Source organism: Chelonia mydas, chromosome 1 (assembly GCF_015237465.2).
Source record: "Chelonia mydas isolate rCheMyd1 chromosome 1, rCheMyd1.pri.v2, whole genome shotgun sequence".
NCBI classification, from domain to species: Eukaryota; Metazoa; Chordata; order Testudines; family Cheloniidae; genus Chelonia; species Chelonia mydas.
The window spans coordinates 138,721,531-138,746,579 of NC_057849.1; the positions used below are offsets into that span (position 1 = coordinate 138,721,531).

Here is a 25,049-nt window from a genome sequence, read left to right on the forward strand (position 1 = left end):
ATGTAAAAAATCCTGAAAAGCCAAGAAGAGAGTTGAAGTAGCCATTTTCTAAAACTATGTTCTGGTACATACATCAGAAATACTGAAAATCCATTGTTAGCATTGTATTATTCTGTCCTGTTAAGAATTAGTATTAAAGCAATCTGTGTTTAAAGTGCATTATGTGCCACTGAAGCGGGGAAAAAATCATCTTCCCCTATGAACATTCTTTCTTTTTCTTTTTTTAGATCACCTTTTGCTGCTGTGACAGATTACTCAGTAACGAGAAATAATGTCATACAGCTCTGCCTGGAATTAACAACAATTGTACAACAGGTATGAGACTATACACTTATTCTCATTTGAATTTATTGTTGCCTATTTAATGGTAAGTGGCCCTTTGCAACTAAATTGAATCATTTTATGTCACCCATTTTTCTGTGTCCAGTTACAGCTTAAAAGGAAAACGGTTGTGTTAGTAAAACACTTTTTAGAAATGTCTGTTTCAATATCTGCATAACTTTGATTTTGGCTGTCCTATGCATGTACTTCTCTCCTGTGTTGCAATGCTGAGCTTTATTGTGAATTCCTTAGTCTATATAATTGTCAAGTTGAAAATTCCTATTTGATATTGTATTTTACTTGTAATTGTTTCTCACTTATTTTTCATTAAATGGAGTAGTTCAGAAGATCTCTTTGTATTACTCTGCATTTGTGCAGTCACCTTCATTTTTGCACAATTCATAATACCTAGAATCTTCTGCAGATAGTGTATATTTTCTGATCTGTCTAAAATGTTATATTTAGTTTTCTTAAATTCGGACTTCAAGAGAGCCACAAGCAGTTACTTAGTCTTTTGCTTAAAGGTCTGACTTCACTTTCCCGAAATAGAAGGGAAAATTGCTTGCATTCTGAGGGTGTATATAACCTAGAACCTTCCCCAGTTTCCATAATTTTGGGGGGATTTACTGATGAAAAGTTCTATAGAACAATAATACCGTCGTGTGTCTGCAGTTTAGACCTGTCCCCGCTCTTGGCTATCCTTCTTCCAGTAAAAGTGAAAAGCAACTTTTGTTATAGTCCAAACCAGTGTTGGCACCCACTCCATTAGATGAATTAATGCTAGAAATTAAAGTAGTTCTCTTCAGCTGAGTGATATACCTTTGATTCGAACAGCCCAAAGATCTGTCCTGGTGTTTTCCAGTGCCCCTATGATTAACGTGGCTGTAATCAATTGCCTTTAAATCTTGTTAATTATATAGGTTTAGTTAATACCCCTGTTTGTTATCTAATTTTTGAGGGGCCAGTTGTGAATTCCTATTCAACAGTGAATTAATTTTATAGGCTATCCAGAGAGTCTACCCTATTTTATCTTATGATGTTTTTGTTTCTTAAAAATGCAAAGCTGAAGGACTGCTTATTTGTTAGTTATGATTCCTGTCTGGAGAATAGATGGCGTGAGGGATTAGATAATAAATTCTGTATTTTGGATGGATTATTTTTAAATGAAAGGATGGTTTTGTTTGCTTTGGAATATTTTAGTCCTTATGAGTTGTTATTCATTTCTATGAACCTGTTGTGCCCCTTGCTTTTTGATTTGACCTGTGCAAACCCAGTAGAATTCAGCTTGCAGTGGCATATTGACAAAATCAAACCTGTAGTTTGGGTCTGAGGGTTTTATTGAAGGCTAGAGTTGTACCTTCAGGCGTGTTGGAAGTTAGAGCTGAACAAACTCAAAACCACAAGAGCTCAATCAAAGCTTTAATCCTTCCTGCCCCACAAATTACTCCATATCTACTAACCCCCCACTCACACACTGATCCTATTTATTATTAGTGTTCTCAGGGTGGAATGCTGGTCGCTGCTTCCCTGGGCTTGGCCTATTCCTGGTGATTAAGAGGTACCAGTTAACTGCCCCTCCCATCGTCTATTTTTTGGTGCGGACAAGAGACTCAAAAGATTCCCACTGACCAAAAATGTTCAGTTTTTCAATGGAGGTTGGGAAGCATCCTGGTTTATCTCCCCCCCCCCCCCCCGCCCTACTGCTTCCAGTAAAAAATGGGAGGGAGGCTGACTTGCCTGTTGCAGTAGGCTGTGCTCTAAGGCCAGGGATAGAATCATAGAAGATTAGGGTTGGAAGAGACCTCAGGAGGTCATCTACTCCAATCCCCTACTCAAAGCAGGACCAACACCAACTAAATCATCCCAGCCCGGGCTTTGTCAAGCTGGGCCTTAAAAACCTCTAAGGATGGAGATTCCACCACCTCCCTATGTAACCCATTCCAGTGCTTCACCACCCTCCTAGTGAAATAGTGTTTCCTAATATCCAACCTACACCTCCCCCACTTCAATTTGAGACCATTGTTCCTTGTTCTGTCATCTGCCACCACTGAGAACAGCCAAGCTCCATCCTCTTTGGAACCCCCCTTCAGGTAGTCGAAGACTGCTATCAAATCCCCCCTCACTCTTCTCTTCCTCAGACTAAACAAGCCCAGTTCCCTCAGTCTTTCCCCGTAAGTCATGTGCCCCAGCTCTCTAATCATTCTCTTGGCTCTCTGCTGGACTCTCTCCAATTTGTCCACATCTTTTCTGTAGTGGGGGGCCCAAAACTAGATGCAGTCCTCCAGAAGTGGCCTCACCAGTGCTGAATAGAGGGGAATAATTACTTCCCTCGATCTGCTATCAATGCTCCTACTAATACAGCCGAATATGTTGTTAGTCTTCTTGGCAACAAGGACACACTGCTGACTCATATAGAAACTATGGGCTTCATTTCCTATTGCCAGAGAATACCTAATTACCGTGCCAAGCCTTATTGGACTCTACTTACTCAAAGTAATGCAGGGCTTCTGCAGTAGAAGGGGGTTGGTTTTTCTCTCATGTCCATATGGGAAGTTGTGGGAGAGGGAGGTCAGACAGCTTTCCTTATCACCCAGAAGGCAGTGCCCCTGTCTGGTTGCTCACCAAAAATGAAGGAAGAGGGCAGCTGTCAAGAAATGGAGTGTTGAGGCATGGTGGGAGGGAGGTGGGCCAGCCAATTGGCTGGTTTGGGGCACAGAACTTTTGTGAGATTTCACCATTGTGAAAACCAGCCATTTGAATGGCTTTATTTGTTTGCTATGAACTTTTGGCCAGCTTGGTTTGACTTATCTTTGTATCTTGTGCAACAAATATGTCTTGCCTTGGTTGTATAATAAATTCTTTCTACTTCTTTTTTTAAAGTCAGTAATTTTACAATTCCAGAATTTGATTGAGTTTGCATTTCATTTGGCTAAGAGAAGAACTAAGCGCTCTAGTTGGTTTCTTTGTGGTTTAAAGTATGTGTTTGTCCTACAAAACTTATTAGAGCCCTTCTTGTGCTTTGCGAAAAAGGCCATACCTCAGAGGATGGCTGTGTGGGCATCTCTTGCCAAAGTTGCACCTGTCACTATCTGTAGTCATGGCTGTAGGTCAGGAGTAGTCAATTATATTTTTGTCAAGGTCCATATTTCTTGGACAAGGTATAGTCAAGGTCCAGACTCCAGAGAAAATAATAAAAAATAAGAATAATGATTACAATAAGTAAATAAAAAGATTTCAGGTCTGTTCAAAAGTGTCTGGTGGTCCGAATTTGGCCTGCTGTCCACCTATTGACACCCTTGCTTTACATCATTGTCTATCACTTAATGTGACTGAAAATGCCTCCTATTCCTTTTCACAGGTCCTTTTTTTTTTTTTTGACTAACTGGGGAGCTTGTAACTTATCAATCATTTCCTCACAAATTCATCCCCCTTGTCATTACTGCCAGTTCCTTACATTTTTTGGAAAGTACATTCAACCTTTGAAACTGGGGAGGTCTGAGAGTTAGTCACCTACAGGAGTAACAGCAAATTTTATTCACTTGCCACGACAAACGAGAAGACTCATCATCCCCAAAAGTAACATTAAGCCCCAATCAAGAAAGCACTGCAGCATGACACTTAACGTGTGCTGAAGCTATCTTGGGACTTTAGTCAGGACAGGGACAATGATAAATTCCATTGCTGGTCCCAAACTCATCTGTTCTGATTTTTATTTACAGTACATATGTTCCATTCCGGTAACTTAGTATCTATTCACTGATCTTTTGTTTCATATGATCATAGAGTTTAAGGCCAGAAGAGACTACTAGATCATCTAGTCTGACCTCCTGTATATCACAGGCCACGAACACCACCTATCACCCTCACACTAAATCCAACAATGGCAATTAAACCAAAGTACATGAGACCCCCCAGGAGATTAGACTATTATGTGCAGATAGAGAGTAGGAGGGATCGAGGTGCACAGTGCTCAAGGCCCGCTCAATGGCAGAGAAATGATGAAGTGAGATATGCCCAGATAATCCTGGCAGGTGAGCTGCATCCACATGCTACTGAGGAAGGTGAAAACCCCCTGAAGTCTCTGCTAATCTGACCTCAGGAAAAATTCCTGCCTGACCCCATGTGTGGTGATCAGTTGGACCCTGAGCATGTGAGCAAGAACCAGCCAGACAAGCATCTGAGAGAGAGAATGGTTTATGCCACTTCAGAGCCCTGGCCCATCCTGCCCAGTGTCCCATCTCCAGCCTTGGTCATCCCTCAAGCTTCAGAGAAAGGAGATTAAAAAAATCCCAGAATACATTGACATAGGTGGGGAGAATCTATTCCTGACCCTTGCTGGTGGCCAAATAAAACCCTGAAGCATGAGCTTTAGGAACATAAGACATAAACCAGAAGTGAGACCCAGGGCTGTTGAGCCCTGCCTACCACCATCAAAAGTAATTCCATCATATGGCTGCACTCACAAATTTGTCTAGCGCTCTCTCTCAAAACTAACTAAATTGTTTGCCCCCACAAACAATTTAGTTCCTGTTGGCAGGCTGTTCCAGAACCTCATCCCCCTTATGGTTAGAAACCTTCTTCTAATTTCCAGTCTGAATTTGTTTATGGCCAGCTTATATCCCCTTTGTTCTTGTTCCAACATTGTCCTTTAGCTTAAATAGCTCTTCACTCTCCCTAGTGTTTACCCCGCTACTGTATTTATGGAGAACAATCGTATCCCTTCCCAGGCTTCTTTTTGCTAGACTAAACAAGCCAAGTGCGTCCAGTATCCGCTCATAAAATAGGCCCTCCATTCCTCTGATCTTCCGAGTAGATCTTCTCTGTACCTGTTACAGTTTAAATTCATTTTTCTTGAGTATGGATGATCGGAATTGTAAACCGTATTTAAGTATTCCAAATTGAATACAGTTAAATTCCCCAGTGTACTACTGTTGTGGGCTACAAACTGAATGTCTAAATGTTGCATCAGCTTTTTAATCTCCTATTCTCTTTTCTTCTGCATTTAAAATACTTCTATGTGAGTTTACAAAAGTCCTATACCTGAACTTAGCTATTATGAGGCTTTTTAAAAAGACAAGTGGTGTTTTTAAAAGTCTACACATAAAGTGTGCATTTGCTTAAGTTCTGTCTTTGGCTCTTGTAAATTGTTGTCAGGCAGCTTTTTCATATACAGTTTAAAAATAGCACCCTGAGCTTCAGCGTGCAGTGAATGAGGCCTGTGAGGATTCAAACCCAATTTTTGTATCACTCACTTACAGCTGAAAAGTCTTCAGAATTATTAACAAAAACACTGTTCTCTAGCTAAAGTGGGTAAAATTAAACTGGCATATTTAAATAATTTTGCTGGTTTGAGGTTAATTGTAGGGATAATGTTTGGCATAAAGAGGATTACATTTTTCTGTTATCCTTACAAACTGGATAATGAAGAAGAAATTGGCAGAGTTTTGAAAGTATGGAGTCTAGGAAAATGAGGTATAATACAGAGTTCTTAAGACAAGCCATTGTATATAATTAAGGCTAAGATTTTGTCATGATTATTTTTAGTAAAAGTCATGGACAGGTCATGGGCAAGAAACAAAAATTCACGGAAGCTCTGACCTGTCTGTGACTTTTGCTGCTGTGGCCCCATAGTTTCTCCCTACCCACAACATGGTGGCTGGGAGTTGTGGGGTTCCCCCTTTGCCCACGGCAGCTGGAAGCTGTGCAGGGGTGGGCTCCATCCACAGCAGCTGGGTGCTCAAGGGTGACTATACTTCCCAAAGAGAAAATGGGACACTCCCAGCTGCTCACCTGATACATCCCCTTCCCCCTGTGCGAGGCTGTCACCCGTCACTGGAACCCTGAGGAGGGCCTCCTCAGGAGTCTGTCACCTGTTGCTGGAACCTTGCAGGGGGCCCACTGTCACCTGTTGCTGGAACCCTGCCAGGGCCTCACTGGCTGCCAGCTCCAGAGTCCAACAGCCCCTGGGGCTGAAGCAGAGAATGTCACAGAGTTCTCTGAAAGTCACTGATTCCGTGACTTCCATGACCTCTGACATAAATGTAGCCTTATATATAATGCAATATAGTATATGTTAAACATTATATTAACTAGTTCATTTTCTATTTTAATTACAAGTAACTGTTCTGTATTTGTCTGCCGCAGAAATGTATATCTGCCATTGACAAATAGTTTCCTCAGCGCATTGCAGGCTATTATTGTAACCTGAAGAAAACTCTGTTCACACTAAACATCTACTTTTCTGCTGTTGTACTATTTGGCCTAATTTTTTTTTGTTCTGGGACTTTAATATTATTAAGTAGTAGCTTTATCTTCCAACTTTCATCTTGGGAACTCTGGCATAGTTGAAACAAGTCCTAACTAGTAGCTGATTTCTGAGCTGTAATGCAAGTCAATTTTACTGATACTCTTCTATTAGCTTTTGAAGTCTCCAGAGTTATCTTTATAAAAACATCTCAGACCTAGAGAAAAACCTTAGATTCCAGAGGTATTGCAAATCGTGGCAGTTCAGACATCCTTCTCTGCCACTTCCATTACAGGGTTATATAGGCTTTGTATCTTGAAGTTGTTCAGGGTCCAGTTCTGCCACCCATATGTAGAGAAGGATCTTACTCCACAAGCTATGCAGTTGAGATCAGTGAGGTAGTTTGTGGAGTAAAGTTCCATTTGGCATGAGTAAAGGTGCCAGAAGTAGGCCCTAGGAGATTTAAGTAATCTTCTTAAGAAAGTAGATGATCACTTTGCAGCTGCATTGCAGAAGCTCTGACTGTGTTCACTGCTAAGCAGAGTCAAAAGGACATGATACAACAATTTTTCTCACAGCACCATTTCTGATAAAGCGTGTCCATTGGCATTGGGTGTTTTTCTAACTTTACTTTTTTCTATGTTGCCAGGAGAAGAGGCTGTAATATTTATACTTCGGCGTGAACAAATGGTTACAATGCTAATATTATTTTATAAGCAGGCTACCACAGCTCTACTGGAGGCACTCTTTAAAAAAATCCTGGAAAATGTTTAACTTTATTGTTAGGCCAGTAATAAGAGAAAAAGCTATGATCATCACTCTGAAGGAATTATATTGTGGGACAATTTGAAATTAGGTTATACTTACTCCTATTGACCTTCACCCTTAACTATGAACGCCTTGATCCTGCTCCCACTGAAATCATTGCAAAGCCCACGTTGACTCCATTGGGTTCAGGATTGATCTCATTGCGATGGATTCAATCACAGAGACCCCCTTGGGACTGTCACCTGTGCTGAGACTAACTCTGAGCCCATTTTCTCTGCCAGTTTGGGCCTCCAGAGCCCTGCCTTGTCGAGCCAGGCACGCCAGTCTGCTCCAACACAGACCCAGGTCTGAACCACGCACCCCAAAGCTGCAGACTTAACTGAAAACAGCTTAAGAAGTGCTCCTGTCTCTAGCACCCAGACACCCAGCTCCTAGTTGGATCCAAACCCCAAATAAATCCATTCTATTCTGTATAAAGCTTATACAGGGTAAACTAATAAATTGTCTTTCCTCTATAACACTGACAGAGAGATATGCACAGCTGTTTGCTCCCCCAGGTATTAATTAATAAGCAAATGTGATTTTATTAAGTATAAAAAGTAGGATTTAAAGTGATTCCAAGTAATAATAGACAGAACAAAGTAAGTTACCAAGCGAAACAAAACAAAACACAACAAATCTAAGCCTAATACAGTAGGAAACTGAATACAGGTGGATCTCACCCTCAGAGATGTCCCAGTAATCTTCTTTCACAGACTGGACTCCTTCCTAGTCTGCGTCCAGCAATCACTCACACCCCTGTAGTTACTGTCCGTTGTTCCAGTTTCTTTCAGGCATGTCTTGGGGGTGGAGAGGCCATCGCTTGAGCCAGCTGAAGACAAAATAGAGCGGTTTCCAGGGCCTTTTATATTCTCTCTTGTGGGTGGAAACCCCTTTTTCCTTCTGTGCAAAGTCACAGCAACAAGATGGAGTTTGTAGCCACCTGTGCAAGTCACATGTCCATGAATGGTTCAGCATTTTGCAGGCCAAAGCCATTGTTTACGTTAGTTTGAACGTTGCCAGGAAAGCTCAGATTTGGATTGGCGTCTCCCAAAGTCCATTGTCAATTAAGTGTTTTTTGATTGGGCACTAGTTTTTTCTCAAGAAGCTGACCAAATGCTTCACTGAGGCTACTTAGAATCAAACACATTGAGATACAAGTACGTAGCCAATATTCATAGCTTTAAATACAAAAACGATACACACATACAGACAGCATAATAATAAGCAGCAAACTACAACCTTTCCATAGATACCCCACCTGACCTCCTCTGTACAAGACCTTGTGCATAGGACCCTGGTTGCAACAATGATCTATATGGTCACAGTTCATGTCACTAATGTCACACTCATAATATAGTTTTACAAAGGTATGAAGTTAATTTTTTTAACTCTTGAATCATGTTCTTCAGAAGATCAGTTAGAAGTAATTAGACAGTGGGAGTAAAGGCAGGATTGAAAAAACAACACACACACGCACCCAACAGCATAGAACCCATGAAGATAAGATTCTATGGTACTGGGGGGAGCTATGGAGGAGAGTCATAGTAATTCAAAATGAAAACACTTGTTAGTTTATATACTGTCAGGGCAAGGACTGTCTCCCTTGTGTTGGTACAGTGCCTAGTGCAATGGAGATCTCATCCTGGTTGGAGGGCAGGAGGCGCTGTATGAACTGCTGCAGAATTAACAATTTCAACCAGAAAAAATAAAACATCACATCTGACTGTATATTTTAAAAGAAGTAATGCCAAGCACTGTATCAGGGGTAATTAATTTTCAACACAGTTAGATATGATTTGAACCTAATCTGGGACTCCTTCATGACTCTGTAATGCCTATAGTCTCATCCTTGCAGACGTCCTTCAAAAAAAGCCATTGTGCCTTTAAAATGTAATCCATTTATGGCTATCCATTCCTGACAATAACAGGTTAACCAATGGAGAACAGAAAATAATAATCAGAGTTTCCACTATCTTTTATCTAATTTCTGAGCATAAAAACTAACCACTTTGATACCTGGGGCTTTTTAAAGAAGGAAACCACCCTAACCTAAGCTGTGTTATATTAATGTTCAGTTATAAACTTTTGAAAGAACAACCATAATGTTTTATTCAAAGTCACAAACATTTCAGCATTACGAACAACCTCCATTCCACAGGTGTTTGTAACTGAGATTCTGCTGTACAGGTCATGTAGCAGGACATCAAAATCTATGGCCCTGAATAGGGGCATTTATGGCTGTTGAGCTGAGTCATCCTGTTAGGTGCTACAGCACTGCATACAGATGCAGAATAATTTCTGCTAACTCATAGTTGCCGGGGGATCTTGTTATTGCCACTTGGAATGTCTCTCTGGAGAGCAGAAAATAGGGACTGAGAGAGTTTACTTTTGTAATGTTTTGTACATGCACAGTAGAAGAATCCTATTAATTTTTTGTACTGAGGAAACTTAAAATACACTTATATAGAAACCCAATAAAATAACCTGTTACAATAATCATTTTGAACATCTTATTAAAAATTGTTTCCATCATGGGTTCCTCATCTAATTGGTAAGTATTTCCTTTCTGACAGGGAGAATCCTTAGGAAAAGCTAAGGTTGATCTGAGGCTAATGTTTTGTTATAGTCACAAAAGCAAAGCCTATGAAGAAGATAGTTTTGGACACTTCACTAAGGTGTGTGATGTATTGAGAGAATGTGGTGGGAATACTGTGTGTTTACAGGCTAGTTCACATACTTGTCAGACTTCACTTTATTAGAACAGTTGCAGGATTGTGATAAAAACAGATTGAGGGTGTCTTAAGAAATATAAGATCGGCCATACTGGGCCAGACCAAAGGTCCATCTAGCTCAGGAACTTGGCCTAAATTTGGCCTTCAGGACCTCTCTCCTACCCTTCCCTATGTCATTGGTACCTACATGTACCATGATCACTGGCTCCTCTCTAGCATAACACATAAGGCTGTCTAGATGTCTCAAGAGAGATGCAACCTTTGCACTCAGCAGACAAGTCACCATGCGGTTCTCCTGGTCATCACAAACCCAGCTACCTGTTTCTAATGATGAATCTCCCATTACTAATACATATCTCTTCCTAATAACTGGAGTTCCCTCCCCCGGAGAGGTATCCTCAGTGCGAGAGGATACCATGGCATCTTCTGGAAGGAGGGTCCCAAATATGGGATTGTTTCCCTCTGCTCGAGTTCGATGTTCTCTTCCCTGAGACTTTCATCCTCCTCAACAGCACAGAGGCTGTGAGACCGGGGGTGGGACCATTCTACTGTGTCCTGGAAAGTCGCATCTATGTACCTCTCTATCTCCCTTAGCTCCTCCAGTTCAGCCACCCTGGCCTCCAAAGCCTGTACACAGTCTCTGAGGGCCAGGAGGTCCTTGCATCGAATGCACACATACACCACCTGCCCATAAGGCAGGTAATCATACATGCTGCATTCAGTGCAGCAAACTGGATAGCCCACACTCTATTGCTGGACTCCTGCCTGCATTCTTTTTTTGACTCCTGCAGCTCTTTCCTTCATTGGTTTGTTTTGTTTTTATCAAAGGGTGTTTATTGCCTTAAGTTTAAAGGATGTTAAAGAAGTGTATCTAGCCCTCCCACTCTCCCACTACTCCTCTAAACTACCTCGCAAAACTCCCCTGTCAGCTGTTCCTCTTCGCTAGTTCACTTATTTGTTAGTTTTAGTTCTCTTATTCCCGGTTAGAGCTGAAAATCAGAACATATTCTTTTGATCAATTCTGTTTTGATGTAGATCAAGCAGTTTGAAGAAGTTCAAGTAGGAATTGCTGTACTGGAGACCAGGGGTGTTACTCTGCCCACTATCCCTTTTATCCAGAATTATGCAGAGGAGACCTTCTCTAGGGGCAGTGTGACCCATGCAGCATTCCCTACCTCTCCCCTGGGCCATGTGGGCTCTGGGAAAGAAACTGCACGGAGGTGTCAGCCTCAGAATGAAGCCAGCAAAGCAGGTTCTGAGAGCGTTTGAAGCAGGGACTGACAGACATTGATGTTATCAGAGTGCTTTCTGCCGTTGTCATTGCTAACGTTCTGAACTCTATATGCTGATTGGCTATTTGCCCCACCATCTCCCTTTGTTTTTCCATCTAACTAATCCCTTCCTAGCATAACCTTACTGAAAATATTTAAAAAACAAAAATCGTGTTGCTAGCATAATGTTTGCCTCCTTCACATTGCTTACTCTGCTTTTATATTCTATCCCTTTCCCCTAATCTTTCTTTATCTGTCTTGTCTACTTAGGCTGTAAGCGCTTCAGGGTAGGGACTGTCTCTTAGGCTATGTCTATACTACAAAGCTAAGTCAACTTAAGTTACATTGACGATCATCTATAGCTGTAATTAAACCGCTTTTGCACGTCCACATGACGTGCTGTGTGACAGCAGAGCATGTCCACAGTTGGTGTTCTTCCATCGATGGAGAGAGCAGTGCACCATGGATGGCTATCCCACTGCGCAATTCGCTGTCGTCTGCATCTGGGAAGGGGTTGCAATGCCTCCTGGGGTGTCGGCTCAGCTCTGTCCTATCATTCTGTGGCTTCCGTTCCACTTTTCAACAGCCCCTGTAACCTGTGCACCCCCATCTCTGTCTGAAAGCATGGATCCTGCACTGCTTTCCAGTCTTGTGATGAACATTACGAACACAAAGTGACTCATCCTACAGTATTTCATGAGCTGCAAATCTGATAATGACACCGTGGTGTCTGCCCTGCTGTGTGTGCAATGAAAAGAAAGAATTCAAGATTGCTTTTGGCCAGAGCAGCTGCACACAGTAAGACCGTCAGTACTGGGCTCAGGAAACAAGCACAGAGTGGTGGGATTGCATTGATGATTGCAGGATGATGAGCAGTGGCTGCAGAACTTTTAGATGCGCAAAGCCACGTTCCTGGAACTGTGTGTGGAGCTCACCCCCTACCCTCTGGCGCAAGGACACCAAAATCCAGAGCTGTCCTAACTGTGGAGAATCGAGTGGCGATTGCTGGGTGGAAGCTGGCAACACAAGATTGCCTCTGGTCAGTCGTGAATCAGTTTGAAGTGGGGAAGTCCGCCCTGGGGGTTGCAGTGATGCAAGTGTGCAGGGCCAGTAATCGCTTCCTGCTATGAAGGACTGTGACTCTGGGCAATGTGTGGGAAATAGCAGATGGCTCTGAGGCAATAGGATTCCCTAAATGCAGTGGGGCAATAGATGGCATGCATATCCATCCCCATTTTGGCCCCAGACAACCTTGCGAGTACCTCAACAGAAAAGGCTACTTTTCTGTGGTCTTGCAAGTGCTGGTGGATCACCGACCTCAACGTGGGGTGGTAAGGGAAAGTGCATGGCACATGCCTCTTCAGGAATGCTGGCCTGTATAGAAAGCAGCAAGCAGGGATTTTCTTTCCAGATCAGAAGATTCCAGTTGTAATCCTGGGAGACCCAGCCCTACCCCATGGCTCATGAAGCCTTAAACCAGCAACCTTGACTGCAGCAAGGAGCGCTTCATCAGTGGGGTCAGCAGGTGCAGAATAACTGTTGAATGTGCCTTTGGCAGAGTAAAGGGTCGCCAGTGCTGCCTTTTTGGCAGATTAGACCTCAGCAAGGAAAATATTCCCATGGTCATAGCAGCCTGCTGTGCTCTGTGTAACATTTTTGAAGCTAAGGGGAAAAGTTTCTCTGGGGTGGAGCGCTGAGGTGGATGGCTTGCAGCTGCTTTTGAGCAGCCAGATACGGGGCTGCTAGATGGGCTCAATGCGGGTATTCGAATCAGGGAGGCTTTGAAGGAGCATTTTGACAATGAGCCCCAGTGATGTGTCTTTCTGTAATGCATTGAGCCAGGCATTTCTTTCTTGCACCTTAATATGACCCTTGTAACGATTGCTGTGAGTGCATTAATTTTACTCTGCAAATCCACCGATTGCTACTGTCTATGAATTTCAGCAGCAACCATCATGTGTAGGAGACAAATAAAGATTCATTTTTATAAGTACATTTTTATTCTACATCTATGCAAACATTTCAATTTCCTACAAGGGACAAGATAACGAAGAGCACTTTTTGAAATGAGGCTCTCACAGCTGGGTGTCTGTCCAGCTGTCTTTGTGAAACATATCCCTCAGGATGGAGCACCTGGGGTACTGCAACAGCCAGGAACATGTGAGGAATGTGTGTGGGGAGTTTGAGGAGGGCAAGAAAGGCAGTTTGGTATGGGCTGCAGGGGGAGGATAGCACAGATGTGTTCCACCTGCAGCACAATTAGGAAACTTAGCATATCTGTTTGGTCCTTGAGCAGCTGTATCATCTGCTCCTGTCCCTGTTTCCTCTCTCCTGGCTCTCCACTCTCAGTTTTTCATTGATAACAAACACAGAGCATGGAGAGAGACTATCAGCAGCATCAGACAATTGCCGCAACTCCCTGAAAATGTCTTCCTTACTCCACCTGAGGGAACCGTTTATCAGACTGGGCTGCTCAGCTGGTGCACAGCAGGAGACCCTCAAGGGCACCTCTGCAGAATCTAAAGAAACAATAGACAGAAAAACTGTTGACTGCACTCTCTCAGCCTTGGGTCATACAAGTTACATACACCACTTTCTCACTTTCTCTTGGCAGGCACACAGCATGGCGAGAGCACTAACCATGGTGAGTTTGGCAGGGGGGAGGGGGGTGGAGGAGATGGGAAAAAGTGTTGGGTGTTTTAGAGGGGGATCAATTCAAGCGCCTAGGGACACTATTCTGAATACTGGCACCATTTTCAACAGGCGGGGGCAGGGGAATGGAAGCTGATATCTCACTCCTGAGGGTAACTGAGGATGCAAGGGTGCAGCCCTCCCAAGGAACCTTTGGCAGAGGATTGCAGAGTACCTCTCAATTGGCATTTAGGCACTATCGTGATAAGGGTGAAATCCTTCTACTGTTGAAGTTAATGGGAGATTTTCCATTGATTTCAGTAGGGCCTGAATTTCATCCTATAGATTCAGGTGGTCCATAGCCTTTGTTGCATGTAAAGTAGTACAAGTGACTAGGATGGTACTGGAAGGACCAGAAGATTTATTGCTTTTCTAGGCATTCTAAAGGCAGCTCTTCTATCATTATCATTCTCGACATTCCTGGAGTATCTAATAGATTTTTTTCAATAAAAAGATTGGAATATCTTCTTCCTCAAGATTCAAATCCTGAAAACATTGGGAATATCCGAGAAGTCTGATTTTATGTTCATTGTCTTCAAAGTAATCAGCCCCTTTAAAATAAAATATTTACTGGAAACATACCTTATGCCTTATTCCTATTTTTTGTGTATGTTATGCTATTCTCCAAAAGAGACTCTTTGCACCTTTCTTTAACAATTCTCTGTGATTTTAGCTTAGCAAAAGCTAGGGTTTGACTCACAACCTTAACCCTGCCCTCTTGTGCTTATACATTAAAATAAACTTTAATAATGTGGGACCTGATTTAGCAAGATCCTTGAGCACATGCATGACTTTAAACATGTGAATGGTCCCACTGAATGCTTTAATAGGATTACTCGTGCTTAAAGGTACACATGTGCTTAAGTATCTTACTGAACAGGGGTCATGGAAGGCCAAGATGGCCTTGTGGCTGACTGGGACCAGGGCTTGGGAGATCTGCCCCTAGTCCCGAGCTCTGTCAGACTACTTGTATGACCTTGGTCAGATCTTTTAATTTCTCTATGGCACAGTTTCCCATCTGTAGAATGTGGATAATTTTACTTCCTTTCTCCCACTTTTGGTTTATTTATATTGTATGCTCTTTGGAGCAAGGTCAGCTTCTTGTGCACAGCAACTAACATAGTGGGGCAATGATCTATAATTTAGACAATAATAAATATGATTGCATATCACTTCCAAAATAGTTTAGTGTTATTTTTACATGAGATATACAGAATTGTCCTATTTATTTTTTGTACTGAGGAAACTTAAAATACACATAAATATAACAATAAATCTGTTAAAATAATATTTTTGTGCTTCTTATTTAAAATTTTTCCCACTGAGGATGCATCATTTCCATTTTTTAAAGTGCTAATTGGTAAGAACTTGCCAAATATAACTCTAAAACTGTAGGTCTTAAGCTCAGCTCAGCTAGATAGTTGTTTGTGTCAGCTATTCTTAACTAATGATCTGTCTTTAAGTATTCACACCATTAAAACTACTAATTGGTGTCTTTTTAAAGAGGCTTTTACATTTCCAGTCTCAGTGAGATCTATAAAATAGGTCAAGTTTGAGGAATATGAATACAGTAGCTTTTTAAGTGGATAACACCATTTTGCAAAGTGTACACTTAAGACCCAAAACCTATCATCAGATATTTGCAGGCAAATCCATCTTGAAAACAAAGTACATTATAAAAAACATTGAGACTGGACAGGGAAATCCACACACTTGCAGCCTCTCTCTCGATATTTGGTAGAAGGTTTGGTTGAAAGTTTCAAAAACATTTATCCAGGCCTCCAAGCACAAACTAAATATAGTAAATAGCCCAAATGATGAAGGTTTTGGAATGCTATAACTGACTGGAAACAGAGGTTTATAACATTTAATATTTTAAAAACTTTACTGCCTAGGATCCACATTGTTTAAATTTCAAAACCGTGTTCATAATGAGAATTGTTCCAGGGTACACATTATCCCTGGTTGTCATTTTCTTCCCATTTATAATTCAAAGAATATATGATGGCTAGTGATAAGGTGAAATGTAGGTTAAAGGAACACTGGAAACGTAAAACCTGATTCTATTTAGGAAAAGTGATACAACAGCAGTTTCATATTATTCTCTAAGAGTAGAGATAATCATGGGTAAGAATGACTTTGTTGAAATTAAAGTAGCTTTAATTTCTGTATAATACAATTTTTTAAATTGCAAACCTCAAGGGACATAGTTAAGTTTGGATAAGTTGCAGTCTGACCCTGGACGTCAGTGAATTTATAAGGTGTTTATGTATATATTTTGTAAATTTGATCATAATTTTAATCCATTTTTGGTTGCTTTTCTAATACTGTGTTTATTAATGTCATTAATGGGCTCTGGTATGCCTAAATCCAACTTTCAAAAATGATTTGGGCACTCCAGAACACAAGTCTGAAGACATTCATAGTTTACCCACCAGTGGTCCAGTATTTGAAAAATATCTAAAGTTTCATTGACTTGCAGTGAGACCTGGGCTCTGAAGACTGTCACTCTTTAAAATGGGATTTAGACTCCTAAATCATACAGATTATTTGAAAAATTTACCCTTAGTTTCCCAAGTCACTGAGGTGCTTTTAAAAATCTTATAAAATAGTAATATAAACCCTCAGCTCCCAGAATACATGAATATATGAACTGTCAGCTTTCACATTAAAAAAGTTTTTAGCAATCATGGTTGGAGAGAAAAACATAAAAAATATAATCTCAGTGCACCTTAAAGACAATAACTAGAAAGCAAATAAATGAGCCCCAATTGTATATTTTAATTAAAAAAAAAAGAGAGAGAGATTTTTAAGCCAATCTCATGATATTTGGGTGTGCCTCTTGGTTTTTGAACATTTAGGATAGGCAATATTGAGCAAAGCCTGGGAAGAGAAGCAGGAGATAAAAGGCAGGTCCTGTGGTCAGTCTGGGTGAGAGAACAGGGAATCTCTCTGCTTAGAGTGCTGAAGAGAAACAACTATGGCTTTTAAGTCTTTCCTGGTAAGGGCCTGGGAAAGGCACCTGAATGAGAGAGCCATGTGCTGCCTGGAATAATAGACCTCTGCCACCAAATGAGGTGAAATGATTATTCACAGACCCTAGTGGAATGGCTGTGGATGCTGTGAGGACCAGAGTTGGGTGGCAATCATATTTTGGAGTTAAATAAATCTAAAGAAAATTTACTTATAGGTATCTGGCTTCCTTTCTAGATAGATACTTTGGACACTGTTAAAGACAACGCTTACCAATTGGTATCCTATCACATCGGTATCCTAGATTCCACAGTTATTTTCTGTATTAAATAGGGGCAGAAAAAGGATATTTCACCTACTCTCTTGGTAACTCTTCGCAAAAATGTTAACTTTGTCATTTACTGTATTTATGTGACTCAGAGTTAATTGTAGAAGTGAAGGTTCAGTCCTTGCATTTCTTGCATGCCTAAAACTGACACTTCAAGTTTACCATGGTGAACCTGCTTGGAAATGGGAGCTTTAGATATGCAAGAAACGCAGGGTCAAGCCCTGTCTCAGTAAACTGGTAAGGTCAGTGTGCACATCAGAGGTTTGTTTATTAGGGCAAACATTTCAAATGAGATTGTCTGAAATTTGTGGTATAAATGTTAAGGTGATAGCTGAGTCAGAAATACTGTGTACTTTTTTTTTTTGTATTGCTGAAATTCAATTAATTTTATTCCCTCTGTGGCCAGGTGAGCATCTGAGGAGTATATGTATCTAAAAATATATTTTGCTACAAATTATTTTGATACCCAGGAGCAATTACTGTATTTATAGTGTGGGAAGAAAATATGAGTAAAGGGCAGCTAGAAAGTCATTTGGTCCTAAATGATCTTCAGCATTTGAACATAGAAAGTGGAATTGAAAGTTTTTCATTAGAGGAATGAAATTTTGTCACTATAAAAACCTTTATTTTATGGTTTATGACACCTGTCAGTATCAAGCTATTAAACCAATATTTATGGGTTGCCCTTTTTTGTGATTGAAAAGAAGAGAAACTATTATGTCTATGAGGAACATTTTGGACACACTATCATTTTCAGCATCTCATCTGTTAATGATTTTAGTGGAGATTTTCACCTATTGATTGAAAATGCCTTTAGCTGGAGAAATCACCCTTAGAACTGAAGTTGCATTCAGAATTCTGTCAGCAGCTAGAGCCAGCGAGATATATAGGTAGATACTCACGCACTTCCTGTCAGCGCTGAAATAATTGTCGTGATTTCTGCCCGTAGCGTATCAACTCATCTTAGAATTATTACATCAGGAAGGTATTTTACTGTCTTCACAGCATATGTAAAGTGCAGACAAAAATGTGATCAGATATTTAGGGGAAATAAGATAGCACTTTTTTTTACAGAAAGGATAAAAATAATTCAGTTTAGAAGGGTGGAGGAAAAGAACCTTCTCTTATATAATGTAACTCTCTATTAATTGTATCCCAGAAAATGGTTATTGATTTCTTTTGTTCTAGCTATAACAGCAGAGGCTTGATCTAGTGCTACCCATTCTGGCAGATTTATGTAAGTTGAATTTTTGCATGAAATGTCTAGTTGCCACGGTGATAGGTGCCGCTGTATATAAATTTTTAAAATAAATAATGTTAAGGCAATTCTCTTTGTGTTCAACTACCTGGGTAATGATTACTTTTAGTTTGCATTATATTTAAGGATAGAGAAAATTACGGTTTCACAAAATATTCAGGGAAAAAAAGACCTACGTTTTTTTACAACATTTTAGTTGTTATAAGATTTATAGGCAATTACTTTTTAATAAAATAGATTTTTTTAAATAACTTACGTTATATTTCCCCTCAAGTGCCTCTTTTCCAAAGAATGTTTTCTTTATCTTCCCTAAATGGATCTAAACAATATATTCTCTTCTCCCCACAGTTGTGCTTAGATATGATGTTCCTGATTGTATTAGTGGTGGATAAGATAATTTTTACACAGCTGAATTCTGGATAGAGTGGATTGGAGCAGGGGACAAGATGAGGGCCAAGGAGGTTAGAGAGGAGATAGTTACAGCTATTGAGGCACCAGAAGGTGAAAGTGTGGACAAGAATTTTTATAGTTTGAATTGCGGGAACTGAAAAGATTTCTGAAATGCTGCAGGGAGGGAATCAGAGAATGTGTGTGGGAAAGGAAGAGGAGTTGAAAATGGCACCCAGGTTCTGAGCCTGAGGGACAGAAGGTGGTGGAGTTGTTGACAGGGATGCAGAAAGAAGGGAGGGGGGAGGATTTTGGAGGAAACATGAGTTCATTTTTTAGTCATGTAGTGTTAGAGCTGGTGACAGATATCCAGGAGGAGATTCAAAGCTGTGAAATGTGAACAGAAGGGGAGAGAGATCTGTGAATCATCAGCACAGAGATGGTAATTAAAGCAGCATGAACTTAAGATGCTGCCCAACAACAGGGGGGTAGATGTAGAAGAGGAGAGAGTTGAAAGCTGAGCTCTTTGGGACACTGACAAAATGAGATGGAGAAGGACAAGCCAGTATGGGAGACCCTTAGGGAATAGTTAAAGAGATAGGAAGAGAATCAGGAAGGTATAGAGACTGTGACGCTTATTCTTGTATCATATATCATTTTAATCGTTGTTTGTCAGTGACTAAATAATTTAAATATTCGACATACGTGGTAGGGGCCAACGAGGAGAGACATAGGCATTAGATTTTACTGAGTAGTGGTAAATTCATTAAAAGTTAAGATGATAAAATAAAAATCCACCCTCATCCCTTAGGGACAACTGCAGTGAAAAGGGTGGAAGCAAGTGTCTGCTTTTGGCATTCATCAGCCTCGTCTTCCCCCTCACTGTGATGTTCACATTTAGAACTGCCAAACTGTCCAAGGCCCAATACCTTTTCATCCAAAGCCTTGACTTTTTAAAAAAAAACATTTTAGCATTTATGAATTTTAAAGGAATTTACTCTAGGCCTGCTCTATTGAAAGGCATTTTGCATGACGGCAGATGGAAACCCCTAACCCATTTCCTATTGGCAGAAAAGAGCCTTACCTCATTTGCCTAATTCTGTAGGGTTAGGAGTCCCAATTGCAATATCGGTCACAATCTCATGCAGTAGCTTTGGAGACCATATTGTATTAAATCTCTGAATGGTTTACATATGAGTAGGGCTCCGTGTCCCTCACAGATGAAGTCATGGATTCCGTGACCTCTATGACTTCTGCAGCAGCCACTGTGGCTGACCCCAGGGCTGCCAAAGTAGCTGGCTCTGGGGCCAGATGCTCGGGCAGCCCTGCAGCCAGCCACACTGGCTGCTGCTGGAGTGGCTCTGGGGCCAGCTGCACTGGTCGGAGCTGGAGCAGCTCCGCAGCCAGTCACTCAGGTGGCCTTGCAGCCAGCTTCCCCCGCCACTGCTTGGGCAGCCCAGGGGGGCAGCAGGAGCAGCTGCAGCTTGGCAGGTTCCGGCAGCAGTCCTAGGTGTGGCCAGAGCAGTGGTAGGTGGGCTGACGGGAGGGAGGTTGGAGCAGCTGCTGCTCGGCGGCCCCTAGCAGCTGGTGCTGCTGGCTCCGGGCTTCCCCCCAAGCAACAGCCCTGCGGGCCTCCCACAGAGCAGCGCCCCCCAGCTACGATTTAGTCAGGGATTTTTATAGTACAAGTGATGGACAGGTCATGGGGTGTGAATTTTTGATTATTGTCCGTGACCTGTCCATGACTTTTACTGAAAATACCTTTGACTAAATCGTAGCTTTATGTATAATTGTGTTTTACTCCATGGGGGAAGGTTACCACAGCTCCTCCAGGACACAGTGGTAAATGATTAATGTGCATCACCGAGACTAAACAGTTCTAGAGAGGTACCACCCCTGAAGTAATTTGCATATACTGGCTCAAGCTGGGTTTTCCAGAGACTAGGAGACAAAGAGCTTTTGGTATACAAGCATGAGCTTGAACTGATTTGTGGCCTTCTTTCTGATCCAGCAAAGGGAGAGGAACTTTTGTCTAAGCGGGGACCCTAACCTGGTGGAAGATTTGGAATGATTTTCACCTACTAGGGCACCATAAGAGTGATTGGTGACTCTTGTTATGTTTATTGTGTTTGTTTAAATTCATTTGTTTTCCTTGTAATATTTCTGCAATGCTTTTACCTCAATAATAAAGGTGCTTGCTTAGAAGGAGCTTTGTGGTAACTTGCAAGTGCTGGCAATACACTGTTCATAGCCCTTGGAGAGAGAGCAATCCACAGGGGCTGGCCTTAAGGCAGTTTGGCTTGCTGGTGATATTACAGGGTAAGGCAGGAAGCTGTGCTGCCTTAAAACCCCTGGTCAGAAGGGATCGGGACAAGGGTCCCCACCCAAAGACAGGTGATGGCTGGAGACCTGACTAGATACTCCTGGGATGCATTTGTCCTGAAACTGTGACACTAAGCTAAGTCTTTGTTGGTGCGTGCTGTGCTCAGTAATGGTACTTGAGAGGTCCAGATGCAAAAAGAGCTCTGTTGCCTGGGCCCTTCTTTATTAGGCATATATGCCATTCCAGGGTCAATCCTGGCACCACTGGGAGTTAAAGAAAACCATGGTAAATGTACTGGTATAGTGTGCACTGGAGCATAAGGTGTGTAGCCATTACTACTCATTGCCCATAGCTATATTTAATATCTGAAAATCTTTTTAAAATGTGATAAACTTTAACAACTCCATTAAACTGCCCTATTAACTTTCATACTGTGTGGTCCTATGAGTGATGAATTTTCCTATTCATATGTTGTCCATTGATATGTTAAGAAATTGTAAAGAAAGGTACAAATAAACTGTATAAGAAGGTAACTTTTAAACTGTAACAGAGGAAAAGCAAGGAAATTCAAAGATTACATGTCATCTTTAAGCTATCTTAACTTTAAATAGGCACTGTCCATTTCATTTGGAACGTGTATATTTTTTAAGAAGTTGTTCATGGTATGGCATGATCTCGTAATGTATTTTAAAAACCCCGCACAAAACTCAAAAACAAAACAAACAAACAAGCAAAACCTCATCCTTTTGATTGTGACCTTTGTCCTATTGGAAATACAGTTTTACACCACACACACACAGAGAAAATTTACAAAATGTAAAATACCTAACGATCATACAGTTTGCCTCCCTACTAATGCACATTTGTTCCTTACCTTATTTTTTCTAGATTTCTAATCTAAAGCAAATATATATTTTAATGAGGCTGTTTTTCTGCATTTTTTGCTCAAATGTTTTGTGTAGTTCTTTAGAAAATACACTTGTGTATCTCTCTTTCTCTCACTCACACACACACACACACATCAAATTTGATTACTTATCATAAAACAATCAGGAGCTTTGTACATTTATTGATTGCATACCTGTAAATCATGGTTTTGGCAGTAAAGCTCTTTAAATATCTTCAGTTTTCTAATCATTATGCAAGAGTTGTGCTGTACTAAAGTGTGCTCAAAACAGCATCTGCTTCAATTTTTCCATAGGTTAAATTATTTTGACCTAATTTACTGTTTCTGAACCACCCTAGAGCAATTCAGTTCTCACCTGAGTTTCATTAATCAGATTTTTCATGCATTTGGTATTTTCAGTAATGACAGGCTAAATTGATTGCATGTACCTTGTTTTTGTAGTTCTCTGTAAAGTACCTAGTTCATTGTTGTCACTATACAAACAATAAATAGTGATGACAAATAGATCTGCAGAGTATCTTCCACCTGCTGCACTCCTTTCTAAGCTTTAGTCTATTTTTAAAGAACTCTTGTCATAGCCTACCGTAAGGATTCCAATTAAATCCCTGATTCATGGTCTCATGAACAGTCTAATTTTGCATGTTACTAACGAATTTAACTTCTTAGAAGTTACCTTCACAACTAATGCTCTATGTAAATATAGTTTTAAACTGAACTAAGTTCCGTTGAAATATTGATGCAGGATCAAGCCCTAAATGAATTTTTTGGATAAGAATAATTTTGAGGCCAAAACAACATTCTTTTGGCTAATGCAGTGCTGATTGATGAAGAAACAGAGGGTAACATTTTAAGCATTTACAAAAAACAAGGTAATCACCTTTATTTTCGCTAACTAAGTAGCAATACTGACAGACCATCTTACTGCTGGAAATCCTACTAATAAAGAGTTCAGTTACAGTTCTAACCAACTTTAGAAGCAAAGGCGTTAAAAGGATTAATGAGCTTTATTCCAGTCAGTGGTTACATTGACAAACGAGAGAGTCATATAAATTATTTGGCACTACCGGTCACTTTAACTCTTCTTATTTCTATTTATTTGTTTATTACATTCATATTTTTCATTGACTTTAAGGTGAGTTTTTCAAAAGTGCTCAGCAGTGGCCTAATTCTACAACTTAAATCAATGGGAGCAAACTTTGGTTGCCTTCAGTGGGAACAGATTAAACCAAGCATTTATGAAAAATCATTCCTTTCAATACTTACTTATGGATATTTTGATTTTACTTATGAGATGTTTCCTTTATCTGAAAAGCTTTTGTATGTTGCTCTTTAAAGTGATGGTTCCTGTGACAGATCAACTTCAGAGTGTCAATAATTTCTTATCAGAAGAAATCTTAAAATAAAGTTACTGAAATATTAGGTGAATGTCTCTTTAAAGAGCTGATTCCAAAGTATAACACTAGCCTAGATACAGTAGAGATTTTAAAAGGAGGTTAATTAGCATTCCAAAACGATGTCCGTAACCCAAAGGCAATTGCACTGGGGATGAAGTAAGTGAGGGCAGGTGCAGGAAGGACTAACTGTTAATTGTGTGATAAACCTTCAAATTAACTTCTGAAGACGTAAATTGTAAAGAGCATGTAAGAAAAATTAGAACCTAGAGATTTTTATCAAAAGCCTCAAGTTCAGTCCTGAATGGAATTGGCAAACAGACAACTGACATTGCATGAAAGATTGGCTGCTATATTACCGGGGTTGGGGCACCTGTCTAAATACCTTGGTGAGAAGGGAACAGATGGAGAGGTCACAGATAGAGAGATCAAAGCAACCTGAACATGTTTAGCTGAGGAGTGGGATGAATGACACACCTACCTTGAAACTAATGCAACAATGACTAAACAGGTTTCAGAGTAGCAGCCGTGTTAGTCGATATTCGCAAAAAGAAAAGGAGTACTTATGGCACCTTAGAGACTAACAAATTTATTTGAGCATAAGCTTTCGTGAGCTACAGCTCAAACAGAAACTCCAAAGGTGGCATGTGCCTGGATCTTGTTGAGGAAGACTCTCTTAGTTGAGATTTGGAGGAGAAAAAAGCTGTGATGCTCCATAGGTATCTAGGATTTTAGAAGAGCTAAATGAAGCCCTTCCCAAAATGGATCATTAGGGGGCAGGGAGGGCTGGATGTTACTCCTGACCAGAGGCCCCTACAGATGAAACTGCTAGTGTTAAGTGCAGATTTGTATGTCCTTTTAACTTCTTACAGCACAGCAGAGCAAACAGCTGAGAAAGAGAGACTGGGTCTATTCTTTGTACATCAGCAACAGAATTGTATGCTAAACTCTGATTGGAAGTACAATTACAGTCAGTTATACCTGAGCACACCTACTGAACACAATGGGATTGTCACAGGTGTAATGAAAGACCTAATTAGACCGATGGAACCATTAGTATTTGAGGTGAGAAGGAAAAGACGCAGCTAGATATTTGTATTCCAGATTGTGTGGGCAAGACAGATAGTTAGAAAAAGTATATTTTATTTGTAAATTGAAAACACTTAGTCTGGAAATCATTAAGGGAAAATAGAACCCATGTTTAGAGTCACTTTTGTGAAAAGAACTACATTGATATCTGTTTGTTACTGTATAATTTAGAATTGTGTGAGAGACTAATATCTTGTCAGATTCATTTCATTTTACATCATGAAGATTTTTCTATATACCTTATATGCTTAGGTGAATATATAAATATCCCATAGATGCAGCAAGGATTGTCACTATTCATTCCTGTAAAATCTCATGAATAAT

General features: G+C 40.6%; 1 protein-coding gene across 5 annotated transcripts in view; it reads left to right on the forward strand.

The window, feature by feature from the left end:
* The window catches only part of CNKSR2 (connector enhancer of kinase suppressor of Ras 2), a 379,302-nt gene that overhangs the window by 105,051 nt on the left and 249,202 nt on the right, over window positions 1-25,049 (forward strand). For all 5 annotated transcript variants that reach the window (XM_037901608.2, XM_007070479.3, XM_027832677.3 and 2 more), the window contains one exon: window positions 228-315. In XM_037901608.2, coding sequence (XP_037757536.1) covers window positions 228-315 — 88 coding nt within the window. The remainder of the gene's footprint in view (window positions 1-227; window positions 316-25,049) is intronic.